The 23230-nt window shown below is 47.8% G+C and overlaps 1 protein-coding gene across 2 annotated transcripts in view; it reads right to left on the reverse strand.

Annotated features, from left to right (window-relative positions):
* Positions 1–23230, reverse strand: part of FOXRED1 (FAD dependent oxidoreductase domain containing 1) — a 220850-nt gene that overhangs the window by 83351 nt on the left and 114269 nt on the right. For both annotated transcript variants that reach the window (XM_069614203.1, XM_069614202.1), the window contains 2 exons: positions 5463–5557; positions 4947–5048 (listed from right to left, as the gene is read on the reverse strand). In XM_069614203.1, coding sequence (XP_069470304.1) covers positions 4947–5048; positions 5463–5557 — 197 coding nt within the window. The remainder of the gene's footprint in view (positions 1–4946; positions 5049–5462; positions 5558–23230) is intronic.

The following is a 23230-nucleotide window of genomic DNA, read 5'->3' on the forward strand; positions in this document are numbered from 1 at the left end:
CAGATTGGGAAAATGTGTGGAAGGCAATTCCCATACTCACTCGATCAATCGAGATCAGAGAGTTTTGGTACAAACTAATGCTGCAATGGCATTATACCCAGGCTCGTTTATGGAAGGGTGGAGCATTGGGAACATGTGTGGTGGAGTTGCCCAGTGCTGACAGTACTGGGAAGCAGTAAATATATGAGTGAAATATTTCCTTCTCAAAAGTCAAGATCTCAATGCTCGTGCCTTCTAGTAATGTTAGTGGAGGACTTTAGGCGGCAATCAAAGATAACACAGAAGGCATATGTAATGTTGCAACTGGCCGAACTGCTAGTGAATGCACAGAAATGCAAAGCGAAAGAGCCCCCTCACATCACTGAATGGTTCGCCAAAGTTTGGAACTTTCTAGCAATGGAATTGATGACATTCTCTACAGGGGAACATTCCGCATTCTCTAAAGAATGGATAGAGGTGCTTGCTTTTTTACATAAGGACCATCATGTTATGTATTGCCCTCAGAAACTGCACATATTGGGCATTACTTGAGTTGGTAACAATCACTTGTGTATACCCAGTGGTATATATCTCACATGGGTACTGAAATGTCTGCAAAATGGGTCGGGTCGGGAGGGGAGGGGAGTTGGGTTAAAGGGTGTTCGAAGGTGGGGTTGGTGTAAAGTAGTACATGTGAAATGCACACAAACTTTTTTTTTTTTTTAAAAGGAAAGCGTCACAGCCCCAAACCCGACTGGGAGAATTATGCAGCACCAAGCATAGGGCAGTGGCTTAAGCCAGAGCCCATGAAATATCACCCAGATGTTAACCGCAGGTCAAGATGGGAGAAGCCAGCTCCATAAGAGAAGGGATGAGGTGGAGCCAGCAAGTGTAGGTCCATGGCGGCAGAGAGAAGATGAAGAGCCAGTCTCAAGACAGAAGATCGAGACAAGCATGAGGGAGAGTCCAGACCAAACCCCAGCATCTGTGGAATGGCAGATCTGAAGACTCCAGTCCAGGGGGGATTGAAAGGCCAATCAAGAAAAGACCGAGGAGGGAAGTCTAACTTCCCCATATCTCTGAGGGGGAGGAGAGAGTGAACATCCAGAATTAAGAATAACCCCAAACAGTTACATTGGGAGAGTTAACAATCAAGTAACCCACTCCTCTAAAAGAAGACTTGTGCACAACGAAACAAGGAAAAAGTGAACACCAACACTTTTCAGAATGAACTCCAGTTCAGACTCCCAAAAACCACTGAGGGAGAAGTTACCTAAACATAGTCTGAAGCAGGGCATTCTAAAATACCGTAGGGAGAGAGGCCGTGGACTAGGTCACCTTAGCCCTTCAAGACCACCTCACAAATAATTTAAAATCATCCTTAACCCTATCCTTTGTATGAAATTCTCCTTTCTGCATCGCACCACCACCTATCAGTTTCCGTTGTTCCAATTAATCTACCACCTGAAAGGCAGGCCTGAGCTTCCTGCATCTTTGTGAAAAGGGATGGCACTCCCTTCATCTCACTAGGCTGGTGTTTCTGCATTACCTTGAAAAGGCCTTCATTTTCCTACCTTTTTTTAAAGCACTTCCAGTTCACCCAAACTTTTTCACATGGAGTGCTGCTCCCCCTACCTCATTCACATGCAATGCTTGATCCCCCTACCTCCTTCACATGCAATGCTTGATCCCCCTACCTCCTTCACATGCAATGCCTGCTCCCCCCCAGTCCTTCACTTGCAATGCCTGCCCCACCTACCCCTTCACATGGCGTGCTGCTCCACCTACCTCCTTCACATGGAGTGCTGCCCCACCTACCTCCTTCACATGGAGTGCTGCTCCCCCTACCTCCTTCACATGCAATGCCGGATTCCCCCACCTCCTTCACATGCAATGCCGGATTCCCCTACTTCCTTCACTTGCAATGCCTGCCCCACCTATCTCCTTCACATGCAAGCCTGATCACCCCCCTACCTCCTTCATATGCAATGCCTGCTCCCCCCCCACCCCCCCTCCCACTACCTCCTTCACATGGAGCGCCTGCTCCCACTACCTCCTTCACATGCTGTGCCTGCTCATACTACCTCCACATCTTCTGGTACAGACCAGGGTCATGCTTCTGCATTCCTCTGTCATCAATTGTATTATTTTGCAGGCCTGGCGTTTGCTGTGCCGCCTACCCATCATGCAGTTACCCAAGTGCATCCATCCGTTTCCCTGGAAGGGGCATGGACTCGGGCACAAGATTTTAATTTCCTTGATGCCTTCACAATACCATCATTCTTGGCCTATAACAGGGTAACCCAGTAATTTCCAAGGGGGGCACCTCTGCCCCGTGACCTCAAATGTTCCCCTCCACACCAATTCATGTTTTCTCACTTCCCAATACTTGGAGTGCATCATCTCCCTTCAGACAGCATCCCACCCACAAAATCATTCACCCAAGACAGAAGGTTGTAGAATAAGAATCCACCCCCTCCTGCAGCAAATGCCCCTTTGCACTTACTCTGGTGCAGTTTCAGAAAGGCGGCACATGCTCACCCAACTCTGGTTTTAGCGGGGTCTCCTGGACCAGGGGACCAGGTTAGACTCCTCCAAAAGCCATGTGTGCTCTCCCAGATAACCTAGAAGTTGTTAAACACACCTATCTGCTTCGGTCTTTGTTGTGCTCTCAATGGCCCTTCACTGGCAGCTAAGGTTCTACCTGTAAGCCTATATGCGGGCGCCTCCCTGCCTACTGACCAGGTCGCCTTCCCTAGCTTCCGCTAACACTACATTTATTTTATAATCAGCGCTGGCCCTACCCAGAGGGTAACAGTGTCACGAGATCTTACTCGCCTGCCACCCAGCACCGCTACATGCGCCTCTGCCTTTATTTCCTTGTTTTACCACTGCAGTTTTGGACTAATCTAATTGCATGTTCCATTACGGCTTTTGGGTTAAACCAGCAGATGCATTCTGGGACAAGTATGCTGCCCAAAAGGCAGAGGGCTGGAGGAGGCATACTAAATACATTGCAACAAGTTCCATCTGCAGAGTGCCGATTGCATTCACCTGTTTCAAGCTGCTGCATAGAGCTGAAGAGCACTTGATTAGAAACCACTGTTGCTACTGCTGCAGGCTACTGAAGCGCAGGGCTGGGCTTAATTGAACACAGCTGCCAGCGTCTGCAATCAGCTCCACCCTGCTGGCTGGGAGGGCCTTTATAAGCTCACTTTGAACAGAAGCAGTTGTCCGTCAACTGCTTCCACTGGGAGTTCGTGCTGGTGCTCCCGTTACCAGTTTTTCACCTTTCCTGGAAATCCTCTTTTGGCCTTTTGATTCCCGTTGCTGTTGATGCTTGCAGCTCCCTCTCCGGTCTGCTGCAGCCTTCTGCCCTGCTCCTCTGGGCTCCCACCTGTACCTTCTGCCCTGCTCCTCTGGGCTCTCACCTGACGGCTCTGCCGCACTCTGCTTGCCTTCCGCCCTGTTCCTCTGGGCTCCCGCCTGATGGCTTTGCCGCACTCTGCTGCCTTCTGCCCTGTTCCTCTGAGCTCCTTGCCTTGCAACCTGCCCGTTCTAGCTTCTGATATCCTATCCTGTCCTGTACCTGGTTATTTCTTTCAACACTGCTTTCTACTTATATACGTCTTGGTCCACTGTGGTGTCTCCACTTGAATCAGTTTTACAGTGTGACCCTGGGTTGCTCTCCGTTCAGATCAGATAAGGGAAGACTTCTGTTGCCTTCACCTAGTCCGTTGAAGTCGTACCTGCCTCAGTATATGGTCTTTCAGTTTTACCCTTGCACCGAGTACAACAGTTTCCTCGGCACGCCTAAGTCATGACGTTGCTGTATGACTGTTAAGAGTAATCTGCTGATACCTATCCTAAGGGCTTTCCTTAATCCCTGGAGACCCCTCATCATATTCCAGTGCACCCTTATTTCTGATCAATCCAAGTTGCCCAGTGTACTTGCTTGTCTTTGCCTTTTCTCTGTCGCTTTGTTTACAGCCTGCTCCTGCAGTTCCTGTGAATACCTGTTTCAACTAACAGCTTGGTATGTACCTTTAATATGTTATATGCTAGCATTGTCTCCGGAAATCTCCCTTAATCTACTTGCATACAGTGAGAGATAGCCTCTGCCCTGTGTTCTCCGCCTAGACTTGTGATACAGAGCACCTTATAGGGTTTAAAGGGTGGGAAGTGAAACAGAAGTTGCACAATGTTTTTAGGATAGGCAAGTGGTAGCAGGTCTGATGGAGGAGTAGGGTTATGTGTGGGGAAACATGTTTGTTTTGAGGCGCTTTCTGAAAGTGATTTGTATTTTATATAGCGCCTTAAACCAAAGCTCTTCGCATTGTAACAGGGTACAGAACAAAATAATGATAAGTATCAAAACATCAATTCTTTCTGCTAGCAGGCAATCGGGAGCAATGAAGAAGATGAGTTTTTAAAGAAAGACGAAAGGAAGAGTGATGGAGGGTGTCAGTGCGTATGTGAAGAGGTAGGGTGTTCCTTGCTCTGAATGACCACAGAGTAGATCCTTCCCTGCCCATCCCTTGTTTACAGGGATGTTCCCATGGTTACCTTTTCCAATTTTGCCTTCATCTGTGTATAACAAACACTGAGGTCAACGGTAAAGTGAGTAATCATTAGGGTAAAGCGAGTAATCATTAGAAGGAATGTAAAGAAAAGAAAAAAAGCTAGAATAATTCGATTAATAGTGATCATTCATGAGAGGGGGAAAGGAAGAACTGAGCCATCTGCCGTGAAATAATGCAAGCACCAAAATACGTGCATGGTCTGGCGGGGGTAGGGGCACGAGTGCCAGAAGCCAGTGCTACACTGTACTGCACACATCAGAACCTGGTGTAATATTCCAGGTGGACACAAATACACACCACCAACAGGGGCCCAGCAGCATGAATAATCCGCACTGCACCCAGTCCGAGGCAAACCCAAAGGCTATGGGGTGTGCAAGCAATTACCAGTCACTTCTCCATGGCACTGGAGTGCGCCCATGGACAGGGCTTTTCGTCGAAAGCCGTTGAGCAGGGACCATGGGTCAAACCAACCTTCGTTCTCCAGACCTGTGAAAAAGTACAGTCAAACAAGTCAATGCAATAAAAGAAAAAACACACATCACCCCGAAGGGTGGCTAGAGAACCTTCACAGGTGTTGACTTTTGCCGTTGGGTTGCAGGGTTGGGGCAGAACAGCTGCATTGAACACTGACAGGCCAACCAGGAGGCCAGAACCCTTCTTCACAGTAATGTCAATGTAGGCCAATTACACACTTGTACACAGAGACGAAACTGCAGTACTGACAGTAAACACAGCAGCTTTCATCTCCAACACTGAAAAAGTAATACGTGGGGAGAACCTGTACACTGTGCAATATGGACCAGACCCAGGAATGCAGGCAATCTGGCAAGAGCAGCACGGGACACGTAAACACCAGGGGCCGCACTCACAGGGGCAGACCATGCACCCAGCAACAAATACCATAGGAAGCAACAGCAACGCCGTCTGTGTTGATCCAGGGGAATTTCTTCTTCAGCTGCTCAGGGTGCATCAGGGCCACCTTCGCACCCTCGCTCCTGGGAATGCAAGGCGTAAAGGGGCAAAAAAATCAAGTATTAGTAGATCAGGAAAGCCAGCTCTAATACCTTGTAAACATATGTACAGTGTCCAACCACAATGAAGGCTCACTAAAGTTGTCTTTTAATGTTCGAGAAAACTCCATCTCCAACACTGACAAGGTAATACGTGGAGAGAACCAGTACACAGTGCAATATGAACCAGAACCAGGAATGAACTGTGTCCAACCAGTCAAGGCTCAGTAAAATTATCTTAAGGGTCTTAAAAAGGATTTTCCAAGTCCTTTTCTGGAGACAAGAAGAACTATAGTTTTTGCAGAGTAACACTAAACCGCCTTAAACTCATGAAGTGGCCCAAAGTCTATATACACAGGAGTCGGCTTCAACGTCACTATCGAATTCTGGCGAGCGGACAGGATCACAGTGCCTTTGAGGGCATACCTAGGAGAGGTGCGCTGGAGTCGGGGCATTCTCCACAGCGTTTGCCTGGCAGACGGGTGCAGAAAGCTGGCACAAGGAAGGCCTGCTCTGCGGGGTCTGCCAAGAAGTCTGCAAAGCCCTACACAAGTTGAAGCATCTTAGACAAATGTAGTTTCACAACCAGTCAGTCAGCACCAGTCTACATAGCCTACAGCCTAAAGAAGTTCTGAATTTTGAACCAATTCATTTTAAAGCTTTATTCAGAATAGACCTTCAGCACAATTCATCAGAATAAACAATTGAAAATTGAAATTGAAATATACACAATAAAAACTACATTCAAATCTTAAAAGTGGATCTACGTATGATTAATATCATTCTAACATTCTAATGGCATTACCCCCTATTTGTATTTATTTGTAACGCGCCGAAGCCCACAGGCATCAGGGCACGAACATAAAGACAGTGGACAAACAAGGAGAACGGGACATTAGATTCATCATAACAGTGGACGGATCATTTATTTGCTCTATAAGGATAGCAATCTTGCAGCCTAATAAACTCTTCCTAATATATAATTTAAGAAGTATCCTCCTCCCTCTTAATAACCAGGTTCGATGCACGTGCCTAGCTGATGCAAACACAACTTTCTACTCCAGTGTGCACGTTAAAAACTGCATAGCTTCTCGTGTGCCATTTAACCTTGACTCAATCAATAGAGCTTTCAAATACCAGCATCTTGGCTCTAGCGTAATGTGACAAATTAACAAAAAATTGATTCGTTTCGTTTGCTGATCAGCAGAGGGGACATTTTTGTCGGATCTCGGCGATGACCATGTCAGAGTGTACCAAGCTATAAGCGGAATTCCTAGCCTAAAGCGAACCTACGATGAAGGTTCGTGGGGGTAGATTCTATCGAGTGTATCTTTACATTTCCCCATCATATGACAAGGTAAACATTTGGGACAGTTCTTCAATGTAGACCTCGATACCTCTAGATTTTCAAAGGTTTGCTCTTTGAAGTCACTTTGAGCTCGATTTTTCCATTTTGTTTGGTACTCAAAGGGGTAGTCCCACAACGCTTTAGCGTTCAACCTACATAGCAAGTCATTCACATTAAGTATCCCACCACACCTCTTAGCGCCTTCCAGTTCAAAAACGTTCCGGATTTTTAACTCCATTAACACCCAGAAAGGTTAAAAAAAAATTAAAAAGAGGGGGAGGACAGTGAAAGGGGGTGCAAGGAAGGTAAAACAGGAGGATGGGGTGAGAAATCGAGGGGGGGGGCTAAATGATGGTTGTGGCCTGAAGTGTGCCTAACACAGGACAGTAAAATAAAAAAAGTCTTTCCTCAAAGGCATTTTTATTGATTTTTTTTTTTATGTTGTCCATTGCTGGGAATTCAAACCCAAGCCCTATTTCATTCAATAGCCTGCTTGGCACAGGCTGTATATGTCAAACTGTATTGAATAAAAAAAAAAAAAAGTAATCCAGCATCACCCAAATAGCACAGTGCAATGTCACACTGGCTTGTCATCGGCAGGGCTTGGGTTCGATTCACCAGCATGTGAAAATACATTTTTTTTTTATTTAGAATTTCATCTTTTTTGTTTTTTTTATTTATTTATTTTTTTTTTTTTAATTGTCCCATGCTGGGCATTCACACCCGGGCCGTACTGCTACCAAGCCAGGATCGCATTGCACTGTGCTATTTCACAGGTACTTAACTTCTTTCATTTCATTCAATAGACTCTTTGGCGGCACATTTTACATTTTCTTTTTTTAAAGTGTCTTTTTTGCTGGTGGGGAGGGAGCCCCGGCTCAACCAGAGCTTTGGGGGACTGTTTGGGCTCGGCCCCGGCCCACTTAAGCAGGAGAGTAGAGGAAAAGGGTGAGAGGGGCAAAGAGAGGAAGGAGGAACACCAAGATCCAGGGAAAGGAGGAGAGTTAGGAGAAGTATAAGAAGAAAGGAGGTGGGGACCAGCCCAAGAAAATTTGGAAGAGAGCATGAGAGGGCAGAGAGGCAGTTTAAGCCCCAACCTTGTAGGAGGGAGAAGTGAACCCAGAGTCTCTAGAGAGGGAGCATGGTGTGGTTGGAGGAACACACGGAGTGATACAGGGGTCGTGAAGACGGTGGATAGAAAAGAGTAGGGCGAGGTGACAGAAGGTAGTCCCTTAGTACAAGCATATTGCGGGGTGTCAAAGAGGAGAGCGAGAGATTGGGTTGATGGGCCAGGGAACCAAGAACCTGCAGAGAGATATTGAAGGAGAGACCACATAATTTTGCTTGCAACTCTGGGCATTTGAGAGATCTGCTCTGACCAAGCATTTTCTCCCAATATCCAGCAAGCGAACCCCACTTTGTACCCAAGGGACTGGGAGAGGCTCTTCCCAAACTACTCAAGCCATCTACAACCACTGCCAAGAAAGCAGGAAGATCAAGAAAGACAGATGTCGACCAAACACTAAGTGAAAGGACGAGGCCATGAGAAACCCCCTAAATGATGAAAATACGCGAGACATTCCGTTTCAAGTTTCTTTTTCTGTTTTCCCCTCTTTGGACCAAGCCCATCAATTCCTCAAATAAATCTTGATGAACTATATTTCTTGTGTTGTGATTTTTATTGTAACCAACAGCTTTGTGACACATGGTGTTAGAAATGGCTTCCACGATTCCAAGATGGCCGCCGGCACGGATTAGCTGTGCCGACGGCGCTCCCTGGACCCGTCCGTTTGTAAGGTGCCCACCACCCACTTCACAGACTTCGTTTAAGCATCAAATGGACCCCCGTGGATTTTAAGGGGAGGGGGGGGAGAGTGCTGGCGGCGAGTGGTGCCCCGGAGTAGCTGAGGTGAGAAAGTAGCGCCAGGACCTGCGAGGCGAGGATGAGCTGCGGAGCTTGTGGCAGCGGGCCCGCCCAGGAGCGACGGGCTGTGTGCAGAGAGGCATGAGTCTGGGAGGTGCCTCGCCACTCCGGAGGGAGTAGCCGCTGTCCCGACCTGTGGTGAGCAGCTCCGCGGAGAGCAAGAAGAAGAGGAGAACCCCTGGAGCTCAGCAGCGTGGGACGCCGCGGCCGGGGACACCCTCCTCTACTGGCGGATCCCCGGGCTGCGGGACCCAGCACCCCCTTGAGGGAGCGGCCCGTGAGTGGAGGCGGTCTGGGAGGACGGAGTCTGCGGCGGGCCCGGCGGCCGGGACTCTGGGGCTGGGAGCCGCGGAGCGGAGGGGGATAGCCTGGAGGTGGGTGCCCGGGCGCGGCGAGGAGCAGAGCCTCATCTTCGGGGTTCTCCCGCCCCTGCTGGCCACGGCTTGGGAGGCGGCCGGCAGCGGAGGACTGGTCCTCGCCAACCCGGGAGGAGCAGTCGGACATCAGCCCGCCCGGTCTGCTCCGCATTGTGGGAGAGTTGGAGACTTGCTTCCCCCTGCCCCTCGGAGGTGGGGAAGAGAGGCCTGGGGGGATTCGGCCTTCCCGGGGGACGGGCGAGACAACAGAAGGACCACGTACGTTCACTGGAGGCGCGTTCAGCGCGTAGTGGACTCCATCCCTCCATCAAGCGACGCTGCGTCAGGCCTGGGCGGTGCGTGAGGAGGCAAGCGGGCAAAGCCCCCGAGATAGCTTTGCAGGTCCCCCAGGAATTAGGGGGCAGACTCAACCTGCGCAGACGGCCGTAAAAGCCTGCTCCTTGGTCGCGGATCCTGCTTCAGCAAGAGGTCAGTGAAGCGCAGCTGGGCTGGTGCCAGCCAGCAGGGGGGTGAAGTGGCCGGCATGACCACAAAATCTAAGGGAAGAGGGGGTGAAGCACCTGCAGGCCTCTGGGGACAACACGGGTACCCTCCAAGCCATGTAGTCGGCGCAGAACTCGAACGAATGAGGGGTCTGAGGCCCTAGGGGGCACGACAAGGGAGGAACCCCCGTAAGGCAAGCAGAGGATTTGGCAAATATGCCCAGACACAAGTTCATTGGAGAGCTACACACCTTGCAAGCCAATCTAACTAAGACTTTCCAAAAAACAGTTTCAGTTAATGCGCACAGACCTGAATGAAGCTGTGGGGGAGTTGAAGCAAGAGATGCGACAACTGGGGGTAGAGGACCGATATCCTGGAGAAAGGTCTCCAAGAAGTGGATAAAGACAACACAGCAAATAGTGAAGCTATAGAGAGGCTGGATGTTGCCACCAGGAATCTCGAACTCCAAGTGGAAGATCTGGAAAACAGGTCCTGTAGGGTCAACAAACTGGTTAAAATGTTGCCTGAATCCGTGCCTGATAAGACTCTGAAAGCGACACTCCAGGGTATCTTTGCGGACATCTTGGTTGGGGGCAGCCCAGAGGTGGTGGAGTTGGATCGTGTGCATAGAACTGGACTGTTGGCCAAGGGCCAGACGGCGAGGCCAAGGGATGTACTGGCTGCATTTACCCAGTATGCCCAGAAGGAGGCAGTGCTCAGAGCAGCGAGATTACGAGAACCAATTATGTTCAAGGGCCAGCAGATCGCTCTCTTCCAGGACCTGGCAAGCAGTACACTCCTAAAGAGGCGACAAATGGGCCCAGTGGTGAAGGTCCTTAATGAGAAAGCGATTTGATACAGATAGACCTTTCCTTTTGGCTTGCTCTTCGAATGGGAGGGATCCCAGAGACGAATCACATCCCTCCAAAAAGGGGCTGCTCTTCTACACGTTGAGCTGGAGGATTCCCCCTGGTGCAGGCCTTCCGAGCCCGAGTAGTCGCTCGGGATCCAAGCCCTGGGATTGGACAATGGTCCGAGAGAAGAGGAAAAGGGGACCCAGAGGAAACGGTCGACGGAGTGATGGAACATTGGGGGGGGGGGGGCGGCGACAAGCAAAAGTTGGAAGGGCGATGTGGGGAGACACTCCCACTCAACGGCGATTCTACTCTACTGGGGGTTCCCTTAAAGGAGAGTTCCGGGACTTTTTTTTTTATTGTCCCTACGGTTCGGCCATGTGTTTTTAAGCATAACTCGGTAGATCGTAGAAAACTTTCCTATGGACCTTACCCGACTTTTCGTCCATTAACGCACTCGAAATCAGCCGCCATTTTCTGATAATCCTATCATTTCCCCCCATCGCCCTGGCTCACCTGCTTTTGCGGCACTAAATCAAATCCCCCGCCCCTGAGCCTGACATCAGCAGACGCGTACCGCCCATTTCCCAACGCCAAAGCACGTTTCGTGACAACAATCGCTGCGCCTCAGCTAATGAACTGTCGCCATGGAAATGGCAGGACGCCTCTTTCCTCAATAAGTATAAACACACCGTTTCACAACACACAGCAGCAGATTTTCGATTCCATTACTCTCTGTGTGTTACTTTGAGTATTCTGTGACTCGTTTCTGTGCTCTGGTCAGCTACCTTCGTTGATTGTAGCCCGTGTGAACAGATACCAGTACCACCGCTATAAATTATTTTACTTTCTTTACCACACAATGGCTACAATAATGCCGTATATGTACGAGCCCGAGTACACCGAGGAAGAACTACTGGAAAGGCAAGCACGCGAAAACGATGGGGATTCGGACGGCAGTTGGGAGGACCAGTCAACGGATGAAGAGCCTGGACCATGTCGCATGGACGGCGTCTCCACCTGGTGCACGTGCAATCGGTGCGAGCTAATGCCAACTGAGGAGGAGAACTGCTGCTGCCGTGAAAATTCCGGGTGCTTGGCCTACATTTCGGAAGGCGAGCCAAGTCCGCAATGCATCACCGAGCTGCCAGAGTTCAGGGAAGCCTGCCTCTCACGGACCGTGTTGAGGATGATGATGGTGCTTATGCACGAACTTTGCGGCACTGTTCGTCCGCGTAATCCGAGTAACGAGTAAGTATACTCTGGTTGTGATGTCAGTGATGCCACTACTATTTCATGGTCGTCTCATCATTCGAATGCATGTAAATTGGTTCCATGTTGTGCATTTTCTAGATAGAATTTTTTTCAAAGCAGAATGACATTTTTTACCTGAATCGACAGTGATAATAAAGTTGTCATTTTAATACAGTTTGCATCTTTAATTTTCACAGGTGGTACAGGCTGGTGGCCTATCGTTGCTTCACTTGGTGGCTTCACGGGAGGCTCGGACACCGCGTTCGGAGAGTAATACCTGCCTGTGCGGTACTTGCCATTAGACAACATTTCCCCAGCGACAGTGGACAATACCGCGGATTTTCCCTGGATGTGCTGCAACCGCAACTTTACAATGTGTAATGTTTATTATTTATGTTCAATTGAAATTAAGATCTAAAATAAAACCCAACATATATTTTAACAATGGTTGTTTTGATTTTTTAAATGAATCTAGTGTGTCTCCATTGAATAGTCTTCCTGCGCCTTGTCTTGTCACACCACATGTCTCCGGCCAGCATCCTCCCTCACGCTGGCCGCCCACCTTCAATCCACATAACCGTTGAACCCATATGCAGCAGACATACATATGTTATTTTGCGGGTTGGCATCAAGCCTCCCGGCCTTGCCTCCTCCCCCAAAAATACTTACCACACCACTTTGTTCAAGCGTTGGCAATAAAAGGAAGGCCGTTGGATTTTATTGATACAAAACATGGTTATAGGTAAATAATCAATATGGTTGATCATAATAAATCATCCTTTTGGGCACCGGGTACAGAGATGACCCCCTCTGGCCCGTGCCGCCTTGCCACCACAGGCCAGCCTGCTGCTGACTAACTGCCTAGGCATCCAGGGTCTCCAGGGTGAACTGCACCCATATATTCTCCTGGGAGGCTGAGGTATTTATAAACTCACCCCCCTGCCTTCCATGTACTAGATCCTTCAGCCTGCCTCTTACATGTAGTTAGATGGCCTCTCCTTGGTGAGGCCCTGCGGCAAACGAGTCTTGTCTGCACGACCAACGCCCCAATCCATCCCCCGCCCTATCAAAGGCAGTTCGCACCGGGGTACTTGTGCTGCCAAGTGGAGCTGTCAGGGAGCGATAAAGGCCAAGAGGTGCCAAAGACCATGTACACTTCAAAGTGGTCTATAGAGCATGGGTTGTTGTTCCCATGTCTACCGCCAGACCCCGTGTCTCCTGCCAAGCATCCCCCCTCACGCTGGACGGCCCCCTGCAAACCGCATAATGCCACGACATATACACGTCATTCATTCACAAACACACCCCTGTTTCGAATTCTTTATAACCCACTTCATATTTCTAATGAGAACTTCTTTGCACTTTGCTAGTCAACCCGTGAAGGTGCTGGTTATCTGCTCTTCGTCTCTGTGAACTTCCGTGACCACTTCGAGGAAACTCGTCAGTTTGCAACCTGTGAACGACAAGAAACTACTCTGATCCCTGCATCTAACTGTTTGCTCGTCAAGGTAAGGCCATGTACCATACTCATTTTGCGTCCAATTTCTTTTCGTTCAAGACAGTACATGCAAGGAACTAGTCACATGTTCTGAGTTTAGTCAAATTATTTTTCTATTTTTTTAAAGTTATTCAAATACTTATCCGCATGTGAATAACGTGTATAGTTCCAAGAACCAAAACATACCTTGCATTGAACCTTTTATGTGTCATTTAATTTTTTAACACATTGGTATTCATAGAGAATTATTGATCTTTACTTTTCAGAACTTTCCACAATGCCTGCCTGTTCCATTGGCGGTTGCCCTTCGAAGACCCATAATAAATCTGAAGGTACTATAATGCATGTTTTCCCTAAGACAATAGATCAGATAAGAGAATGGGTCCGATATTGCGGATATCCACCCTCTGAGCTTGAAAGTAGAGTCCTAGAAGTCTTTGCGGACAAGAGGGGTGATCGATACCGCATCTGCAGCAGGCACTTTACCTCTGACATGTACTTCACATCATTGCTAATAAAGAAGAACACACCGCGAGCGAGGCGAAAATTGCTCTCAACCGCTATTCCCACTCTATTCATCCACATCCCTCCACTGGTGAGTCAAGTTTACGTATTTATCTCTCGGCCTTGCGGTAGTGTGTAGCATTAGCTAACAATAATTTCCCCATTTATGTATCCACTCAATATGAAGGCGGAAGATTCTCCATCCGTGTCGTTATTGCAGTCATCAGCCACTTCAAGCGCCTATCGGGTAATCTTACTTGGCTATTCTGCCACTGACTTGTTTTAGGCATGTAATTATCGTGTAATTATTTTACCTAATGGTACACCCTTGTACTCATCCTCTAGTCTTTGTTTTCAGTTATAATTATTGTTATCCAAAATAATTCAAGTACTGTCTTTCAGGGAGATGCTGAGGAGTCCAACGTATTGACGACTACCGTTGATGTCACTCAGATGCTCGAGGTACGTTTCAGGACAGTTCCATCGATGGAGACCATCAGATCTTGCATTCTTGTAGCGTGATTGTTACACACAATGTTGCTTTCGTTTTTAGCCATTGATATGTCCTTCTGTCGTCGCCCTCCTATGTGTCTTCTTTTTTCAATATTGTGTTCATTACTAATGAAAGTCCTATGTTTCAGGGAGTCGATGGAGCATTAGTCCAAGAAGAAGGGGGAGCGTGCAGTTACGGGTCGGCGCAACAGCTTGCAGAAGTGTGCACCGCAGTTACATCGTCCCTTGATGTTCTTATGCATTTCGAGGTATGGATACTGACAGTTCGATGAAGCGAAATCATATGACGTGATTACATCCGCTATACTTCCTTCTTTATTAACGCAAGTACTATGTTTCAGGGAGATGACGGAGCTTCTTCTACAAGAACATCACCCCTAGTAGTTGATGCAGATTTCTGGGTGGTGACACTTCCAACGATCGAGCAAATCGAATCATATTTAGATATCCATTATTTATTTAAACACAAACTTTCTGTTCTTTTTATCAAAATAGAAAACCATACTAATGCAATTACTGTGTTTCAGGGAGTCACTGAAGCATCATCTTCAATAATATCATCAATGGAAGTCTATGAGGAGCACGAGGTATGGATCTTGACAGTTCCATCTAACTAGATGAACAATGCGTGAATAATTGTCGTTTGAATGTTCTACACAAAGCGTTCATTCGTGTTTTGCTATTGAGATGTACGTGGGTATTGGTCCCCAAGTACATTTTGTGTTTTCGATATTATTATACATACTAATGAAAGTTCTATGTTTCAGGGAGTCCATGGAGCGTCAGTGCGTGATGGATGTGCTTATCAGGAAAACATAGTCGTTGCAGCGCAAGAGGAAGTGGAGACATGCACACACGAGTCGGAGCAACAGCGTCCTGATGTTGAAGTTCGAGGCAAGAAAGTTTCAAAGAAAAGAAAGCAAAAGAAGGTTAGTGTCCTGGTCACTATATTATGTTGTTTTTCACTGTTAATAGTTCAATACTGTAAGTTGTGTTTAAACTGAACACCCCTTTTCCAATCTGTCCTCTAGTTGCGAGTGGGTGTACGAACTAGATCTACACAGACAGTGAAGCTAACGAGAGATGTTGCTTGTCAAACCTTTTGGCAGGGACTTGAGACTGGAGAAGCATCGTGCCAATGGGAAGAATATGAAGTGATTGACAACGGAGCTATACCACCACCAGCCATTGATAGTGAATGTCCTCCTGGTAGTTCGGATGCAGTCGGAGATCAATTCACAGAATCCACACCCGCAAAAACTAAGACCGCGAGAAAGTTGAAGAAATTGTTTTATTCACCCATCGCCGGAGAAGGAACAGATGTTGCAATGGAAGAGAATGAAGTAGACGACAATGAAACACCATCAATATCACTGAACATAGCGGAAGACGATATCAGAGATTCTACCTTTCATGTGAGTGACATGTCCTCAACGTTACAGGCCGAACCAGCTGGGATGCAGAGTGACAGTATAAGGAAAGAGGCCAAATTCATTGTATTCGATAGTTGTTTGATTGATATTATTATTCGGATTAAATGTGGGCATTTGGTAGGTGGGGAAGTATGTGGGGAGCCATTGATTAATGTGACTCGTGCAATTCGAGGCACTAACCTTAAAATACATGCCACCTGTACAAAATATCATCCTTTCACATGGTCTGCACAACCTATGCTGGGACAACTGCCAGCAGGCAATCTACTTTGTGCAGCGGCTGCACTTTTTAGTGGTTCAAGTTTTAAAAAATTAGAGTCTTTCTTTCAGTTTGTGGGAATCCATTTCATTGCGAAAACTCAGTTCTACAAATACCAAACCGATTATCTATTTCCAGCCATTAGCGAAGCTTGGAGAATGGAAAAAATGTCTATTGATAGTACATTCGCGGGCAAACGGTTCAGGCTAGCCGGTGATGGACAGTGCGACAGCCCAGGATTTTCAGCCAAGTACTGCACCTACCACTTTCAGGACATGGAAAGTAAGAAAATTGTGAGTTCGGTGGTCGTGCAGGTGTCACAAAGTACATCCTCAGTGGCCATGGAGAAAGTTGGCTTTGTAGCATCATTGCAAGAACTACAATCGCGGGGAATGGTGATCGACCTGATAGCCACGGACAGACACGTTTCAATTGCCAAGACAATGAGAGAACAGTACAAAAATATAAATCACCAATTTGACGTTTGGCATCTTGCAAAATCAATCAATAAAAAATTGTCGGCTGCAGGTAAAAAAAAAGAATTGCAAGGTATTTCACAGTGGTCCAAGTCAATCAGCAACCATCTTTGGTGGAGCTCAAAAACATGTGGAGGGTCGTTGGAAATTCTACTGGAAAAATGGCGGTCAGTAATGCCACACTGTACAAACTTTCACCGATGGAACACGAACCAACATTTCCACAATTGTGAACATGGCCATTTGTCCACAGAGGAGGCACGGAAGAAGAAGTGGTTGATTCCTTCATCACCCACTCACAAAGCCATTGAAAAGATTGTATTTGATAAAACTATAACAAAAGCTTTGAGGGGACTCACGGAATTCTGCCACACAGGAGATTTGGAGGTGTTCCACAATATGTGCCTCAAGTACAGGCCAAAACGATTGCATTTTGGCATGGAGGGCATGATAAATCGGACTCTTTTAGCGGTCTTGGCACATAACCATAATGTTGGCCGTCAACAAAGTAGGACGACCGGAACTTTAGGGACGCTTAGCTACAATAAGGCCTTCACTAAAAGAAGTAAACAATGGGTGATCAAACCAGTGTTTGAGGATATGCAATATGAGTTTATTGAGAAACTTATTGTTGACGTCCTAGATAGGCACATAAATGGAGTTGTGAACGAACCTGTGCAGGGGACAACTGCATTGCCACCCAACATTGCCTCTGTTCCATGTCCACCTAAAGAAGAACTCATTGAGAAATACACATCACGGTTTAAATGATTGTAATTTGATTGTCTGTTCTCTCGAGTCTCCTCATGTCGCAGGCCCATTGAATATGTGTATCTATCCAACCTTGTTCATTTGCGCATTAAATTAAACCAAACAGTAATATAAATCATTTTTCAAAAAATATAGAATGTCTCCGTATTTATGGTTCTGTGGGGCTGCAAAGCACGCAGACAAAATGCAAAGATGGAGTGTAAATTTCAAGTCCTGTGAGAATGCCTTACACTGAATGTAGCTAACTAGGAATGTGTGCTCGTTCAAAGTGAAGGTCAGCTGCTTTGATTTTTTCTCGGGTGCCAGAATGGCCCACGACTCAGTATAAGGTTCTATTGTATTTTGACCTTGACAGGCCGGGACCACGTAAGAAACGATAATGAATATAATTTCAGAAACGAAAGCCATTTCATGTTCGTTCATTAGAAGAAATAACGCCGGCATAGAAGGAGTGGTATTTCGGGGCTGCCCTACGCACAGACACAATGGAAAATGCAAATATAATGTAAGTAACTCTTTAGATGAGTTTATACCGCAATTTAATTACTATACAGTAGCTTTAAAGACGGGTTAAGTTGTACTTGTTCGTTCTATGTGGCATATTGTTTTGTACCGCGAACTATCTTGGGGAGAACCGTCTACTTTTACGGAAGCACCTCAAAACCTTTGCTTCTGCTTTATCTCTCCCTCTCCCCTGCTACAACTGGTCCACTGTCTGCGATCTCGGTCCTGGGCCCTTCCACTCCCCACCTGCACTCCCTGTCAACCCCTGCACTGAGGGACTGTCTCAGTATCCTACAGCCCCCCCTTGACGTATAAAACCCAGTTGCACTGTCCTAGCTATGAAATAATTTCCCGACCGAATATATAAAATGAATAATTTTAATAAAGATCTGATGGTGAGACTAATTTCATTGTTTATGTTTTTCAAACAGGTACATCATGCATTACTGCATGTGTCACGAGTACCAGACACCGGCGGACGGCTTTTTTAACCGCCAGTTGCTTCTCCGCGTGAACAACGTTACCACCCTGACCATTTTATGGGACGATCGCCAAGTACAAGTATGCCCTTACGCGGTACTAACGGCTAGATGCAACATACAGACCGTTGTGGTGGCCTAGTGCCTCGTTGTTGGAACAGCCATGCGATTATCAGTGCGGCCGAAGAGCTTATTTTATCGTAAACCAACACCCTGTTTACTGCACACGAACATCGCTTGCCTCAAGACGAACAATTTTGGATCGAGAGCAAATAAAAATGAAAATCGCTGAATATTCTCTAAACATTTGATGTCCAATAAATGAACTTTGCCAAATGTACAATCTTGCAGTTTGCTTTTAAACCACAGTTTCATATTCCGAATTGTGGCGCTGTATTGTGAGATGATCTAAGACCCTGTGTACAGCAAAGGAACATCGCGTGCCTCAAAACGAACTTTTTGGATCGAGAGCAAATAAAAATGAAAATCGCTGAATATTCTCTAAACATTTGATGTCAAATAAATGTACTTTACCAAATTTACAATCTTGCGGTTTGATTTAAAAGTACAGTTTCATATTGCGAATTGTGGCGCGCTGTGTTGTGTGAGCTGATCTGTGTTGATTTCCGGGTTCTGTGTGGAGTCGCGTAGAAGACGCCTGGGCGCGTTTGCCTACGCAGCACAGTCACGTCACGGATAGAGGCGGGGAATATGAATGTTTTGATAAATCTGTTTCAGGGGCGGGGGATTTGATTTAGTGCCGCAAAAGCAGGTGAGCCAGGGCGATGCGGCAAGTGATAGGATTATCAGAAAATGGCGGCTGATTTCGAGTGCGTTAATGGACGAAAAGTCGGGTAAGGTCCATAGGAAAGTTTTCTACAATCTACCGAGTTATGCTTAAAAACACATGGCCGAACCGTAGGGACAATAAAAAAAAAGTCCCGGAACTCTCCTTTAAGGGGCTAACACATAATGTGAGGGGATTGAATACCCCCTCAAAAAGAAAAAGCTGGAGCACTTCACACAAAAGGAGAAGCCAGATATTATGGGTCTTCAGGAGACACACTTGCTCCATAAGGACCAGAGCAGGTTGAAATTGCGAGGTTTTGATCAGATCTTGCACGTCTAGGCCCCCTGTAAGGCAAGGGGGGTAGCCCTGGCAATTAGGAACACGGTAGACTTCAAGTCCTGCGAGGTGCTTAGGGATAAGGAAGGGAGGTATATTGTGGTAAAGGGGACGTGTCAGGGGGTCCCTTTGACGATAGCGGTAGTGTATGCTCCCAATACGCGCCAGGAACCCTTTCTACAACGGGTTTTGAATTTGTTGGAAGAGCACTCGTGGGGTCAAATTGTCCTTCTGGGGGATCTTAACTCTGCTTGGGATAAGAGAAAGGATAGGACAGGAGGCAGGGGGAAGGGGGAGGAGCTGCAATGTCAGCCGACTTGAAGGAAAGAGTCAGCAGGTTGGGGCTAAGGGATGCCTGAGGGAGCTAAGGGGGGACAAGGAGGGGCACACTTTCTTGTCAGGCGTTCATGGTTCCCAATCAAGAAAAGATTACATATGGGTCTCGGTTGCTTTAGTTGGAGCCATTCGGGAGGTATGCACGGGGCCGATAGGGATTGAAGATCACAAAATAGTCTCTCTGGAGTTAGATGTGGGTCGGAGGAGAAGGGGGATATGGGGCTGGAAACTCCCAGGGGCCATCTTGAGGGATCCAGTAATCAGAAAAGGCGTTGAAGAGAAGATCAAGTTCTTTTTTGACACCAACAAGAAGGGGGCTACTGGGGAGGACACAAGGTGGGATGCCTTTAAAGCCACCCTTAGGGGGGAATTGATAGTGATATCCGCCCACCGAGAGAAGCAACTGCAAGCCTTGGAATCGCAATTAGAAGTGGAGGTGGCTAGACAGGCGGCGGGGGGCACCCCCTCGAGGAGGGCAATGCAAGCCTATAGGAAAGCGATTGGACAGTTGGAACTCCTACGTACTAAGAGGGCGGAGGGGGCCTTATTATCTGTGCGACAGCAATATTATGCAAAGGCCAATAGAACTGGCTCCCTGCTAGCGCGATTGCTCAGAAGTAAAAGGACGAGGAATGACATAACAGCCTTGAGGTCGGCCACGGGGGGGGGGGGGGACGGGTCACGGACCATGAGGGGGTTCAGGAGGCCTTTGCTGAGTACTACGAGTCGCTCTACACCTTCCAACATCCTCCAGGCGACAGGCAGGAGGACTTCCTCCAAAAAATCCAGTTGGGGTAAATTAGCAGGGAGATGAGTGAAGTCCTAAATCGAGAAATCATTGAGGAGGTGGTGCGGGGGTGATAAGAGCTCTCCCACCAGGCAAAGCTCCAGGCCCAGACGGCTATATAGCTGCCTTTTACAAGCTGTTCAGTGTGCAGTTGATCCTGCATCTCACCTCGTTGTTTAACTCATTTCGTCTCACGAGCAGAATTACGCCTTCCATGGAAGAGGCTAAGGTCACCCTAATACTGAAACCAAATAAAAATCCAGAAGAGAGCCTCTTACCGCCCTATACCGTTGATTAACCTTGATGCTAAGATTTACACCAAGATATTGACCAACAGGCTTGACTCCATCCTCCCGGATCTAATACATCCCCATCAGGCCAGGTTTATTAGGGGCCGACAAACCGCAGACAACATCCGTCGAGTGGCCCACATAATTGAAAAAGTGCAGAAAACACACACTCCCGCGGTCCTGGTGGCCTTGGATGCGCCTTGGATGCGGAAAAGGCTTTTGACCGCGTGGAGTGGTCCTTCCTTTTCAGGGTAATGGAGAAGATGGGCTTTGGGGGTGGCTTTCTGTCGATGGTCAAGTCCAATTATCAGGCGCCCTCTATTAGAGTGATGGTAAACGGGGTCGCCTCCAGAAAGATACCCTTGCAGAGAGGGACAAAGCAGGGCTACCCACTTTCCCCAATATTGTATGCGATCTATTTGGAGCTGCTGCTTCAGGCTTTCCGGGAGACGGGGGAGATTCGGTGTGTCCCATTCGGAGGAGAGCAACATAAGGTAGCAGCTTTTGCTGATGATATGCTGCTCATGCTCACGGCCCCACGGGAATCATTACAGGCGAGTGTGGCCCTCTTAGAGACCTTTGGGGTGGCTTCAGGGATAAAAATTAACACCAATAAATCGGAGGTTTTGAACTTAACACTTGGAGTAGCAGAGAGGGAGAGCCTGAGAGCGAATACTAGCTTCATGTGGATCTCGAGTGGGATTCGGTACCTGTGAGTGAGAATTACGGCGACATTGGCGGGTTGGTTCTCGGCAAATTTTCCCCCGCTCCTTAAAGCAATCAAGAGGGATTTTTAAAGGTGGAGAGATCTAAGGGTGTCCTGGATAGGGCGGATAGCCGCGGTTAAAATGGTCACAATCCCGCGGCTTTTGCATCTTTTTCAGGCAGTCCCGCAGCCAGTCCCGGCGAGCTACTTCAGGGAGTTGGGAACACTGACTAAGGGATTCATTTGGGAGGGGAAAAGGCCTACGGTGGGTATCAGACTTTTGATGGCTCCAAAGGGCGAGGGACGTCTTGCATTGCCGAATTTCCAGCGGTATTACGAGGCAACACAGCTTCGAATTATCAGGGAATGGCTGAAGGGGGGAGGAAGGGACGCAGGACAAATGGGTGCGGATGGACAGGGCCGTAGCGCATCGCAACCTAGCAGATGTGCTGTGGCTCCCGAAACCGCATAGGCCTCGGCACCTGTACGAGAGTTCCATAACTTAACTAATGGCTGATGTCATCTCATCTCCAACATCTATAAGATTCTGGATGGCTCTAGGGCGGGGGTCCAATGGGCCTACATGCGGGAATGGGAGCGGATCCTGGAATGTGAGGTCAGTAGGATGGACTGGGAAAAGCTGTGGAGGAGGATTCCTAAACTGGTCAAGGCTCCCCACCTGCAAGAGGCATGGTATAAGATTATGTTTGGGTGGCATTATACCCCTGCCCGGCTTCATAGGATTTACCATAGTGTCGGGGGGGGGGGGTCTGCTGGAGGGGCTGTGTGATGGCGGGCTCTGCGGAGCAGATCTTTTGGAAATGCCCAAAAATTGCATTGTTTTGGGAGGGGGGGTGAGGGGGGGGGGGGGGGGGGGGGGGGAGTACGGGAGGCTCAGGGGCAGGCCTTCGGGCTGGAATACAAAAGGACTCTAGTGCACATCCTCCTGGGTGTCCAGGAGGGATTGGAGGCAGGAGAACCTAGAGGAAGGGAAAAAGCTAAAGTTATGACTCTTGCCGCAATGCTGTTAATAGCCCAGAGATGGAAGGGCCCAGAGGTCCCTATGATTCAAGACTGGTTCCGAAAGATGTGAGAGATAGTGGCCTTGGAATGGGCGACTTACGCCATGGACGATAAGATCCAGCGCTTTGCGGCAGATTGGGGGGGAATTATTGAACGTTCTCAAAGACGATTTTAAGGTGATGTGGTGCCCACAGCGATTGAGACTGTTGGATTTGCACTGACTGTAGAATTTTATCCCGTATGGACGGTGGTTGAAGGGGTCAAGCTCGTTGCCGGTGGGGAAGGGGCGGGGGTGGGGAGGGGGAGGGGAATGTTTACTTGTTATCCTGTGAAAATCAATAAAAAGAGTTTTAAAAAAAGGAATGGCTTCCACAAAGGCCAGTTAGAAGCCTACCCAAGAATTCCAATGATCACTGTACCAGGTCGGCGAGTCTGCCTTCTAAAGATATGCCAAATTCCATGGAACTTGTTCTAGATAGTGATGAGGATGTGGCTATCCCATAAAGAGGCCACCACCCAGTTTCCATGGACTTGAGAATTCAACTTCCTGCAGGCTCTTAGTAGCTTTCTGGTAGTGTAGCAAAGGGGGGACAGTAAAGGTTGGAATTGATGTAGGAGACAGATCAGGTCTACAAGAGCATGGTCAAAGTCCTATTATTCAACTCTGGGGCAGAACATGTATACAATGGGACCCCTTTCCTGTATATCTGCGA

The sequence above is a fragment of the Ambystoma mexicanum genome, chromosome 9, assembly GCF_040938575.1.
Source record: "Ambystoma mexicanum isolate Mex_15411 chromosome 9, UKY_AmexF1_1, whole genome shotgun sequence".
In the NCBI taxonomy this organism is placed as follows: Eukaryota; Metazoa; Chordata; class Amphibia; order Caudata; family Ambystomatidae; genus Ambystoma; species Ambystoma mexicanum.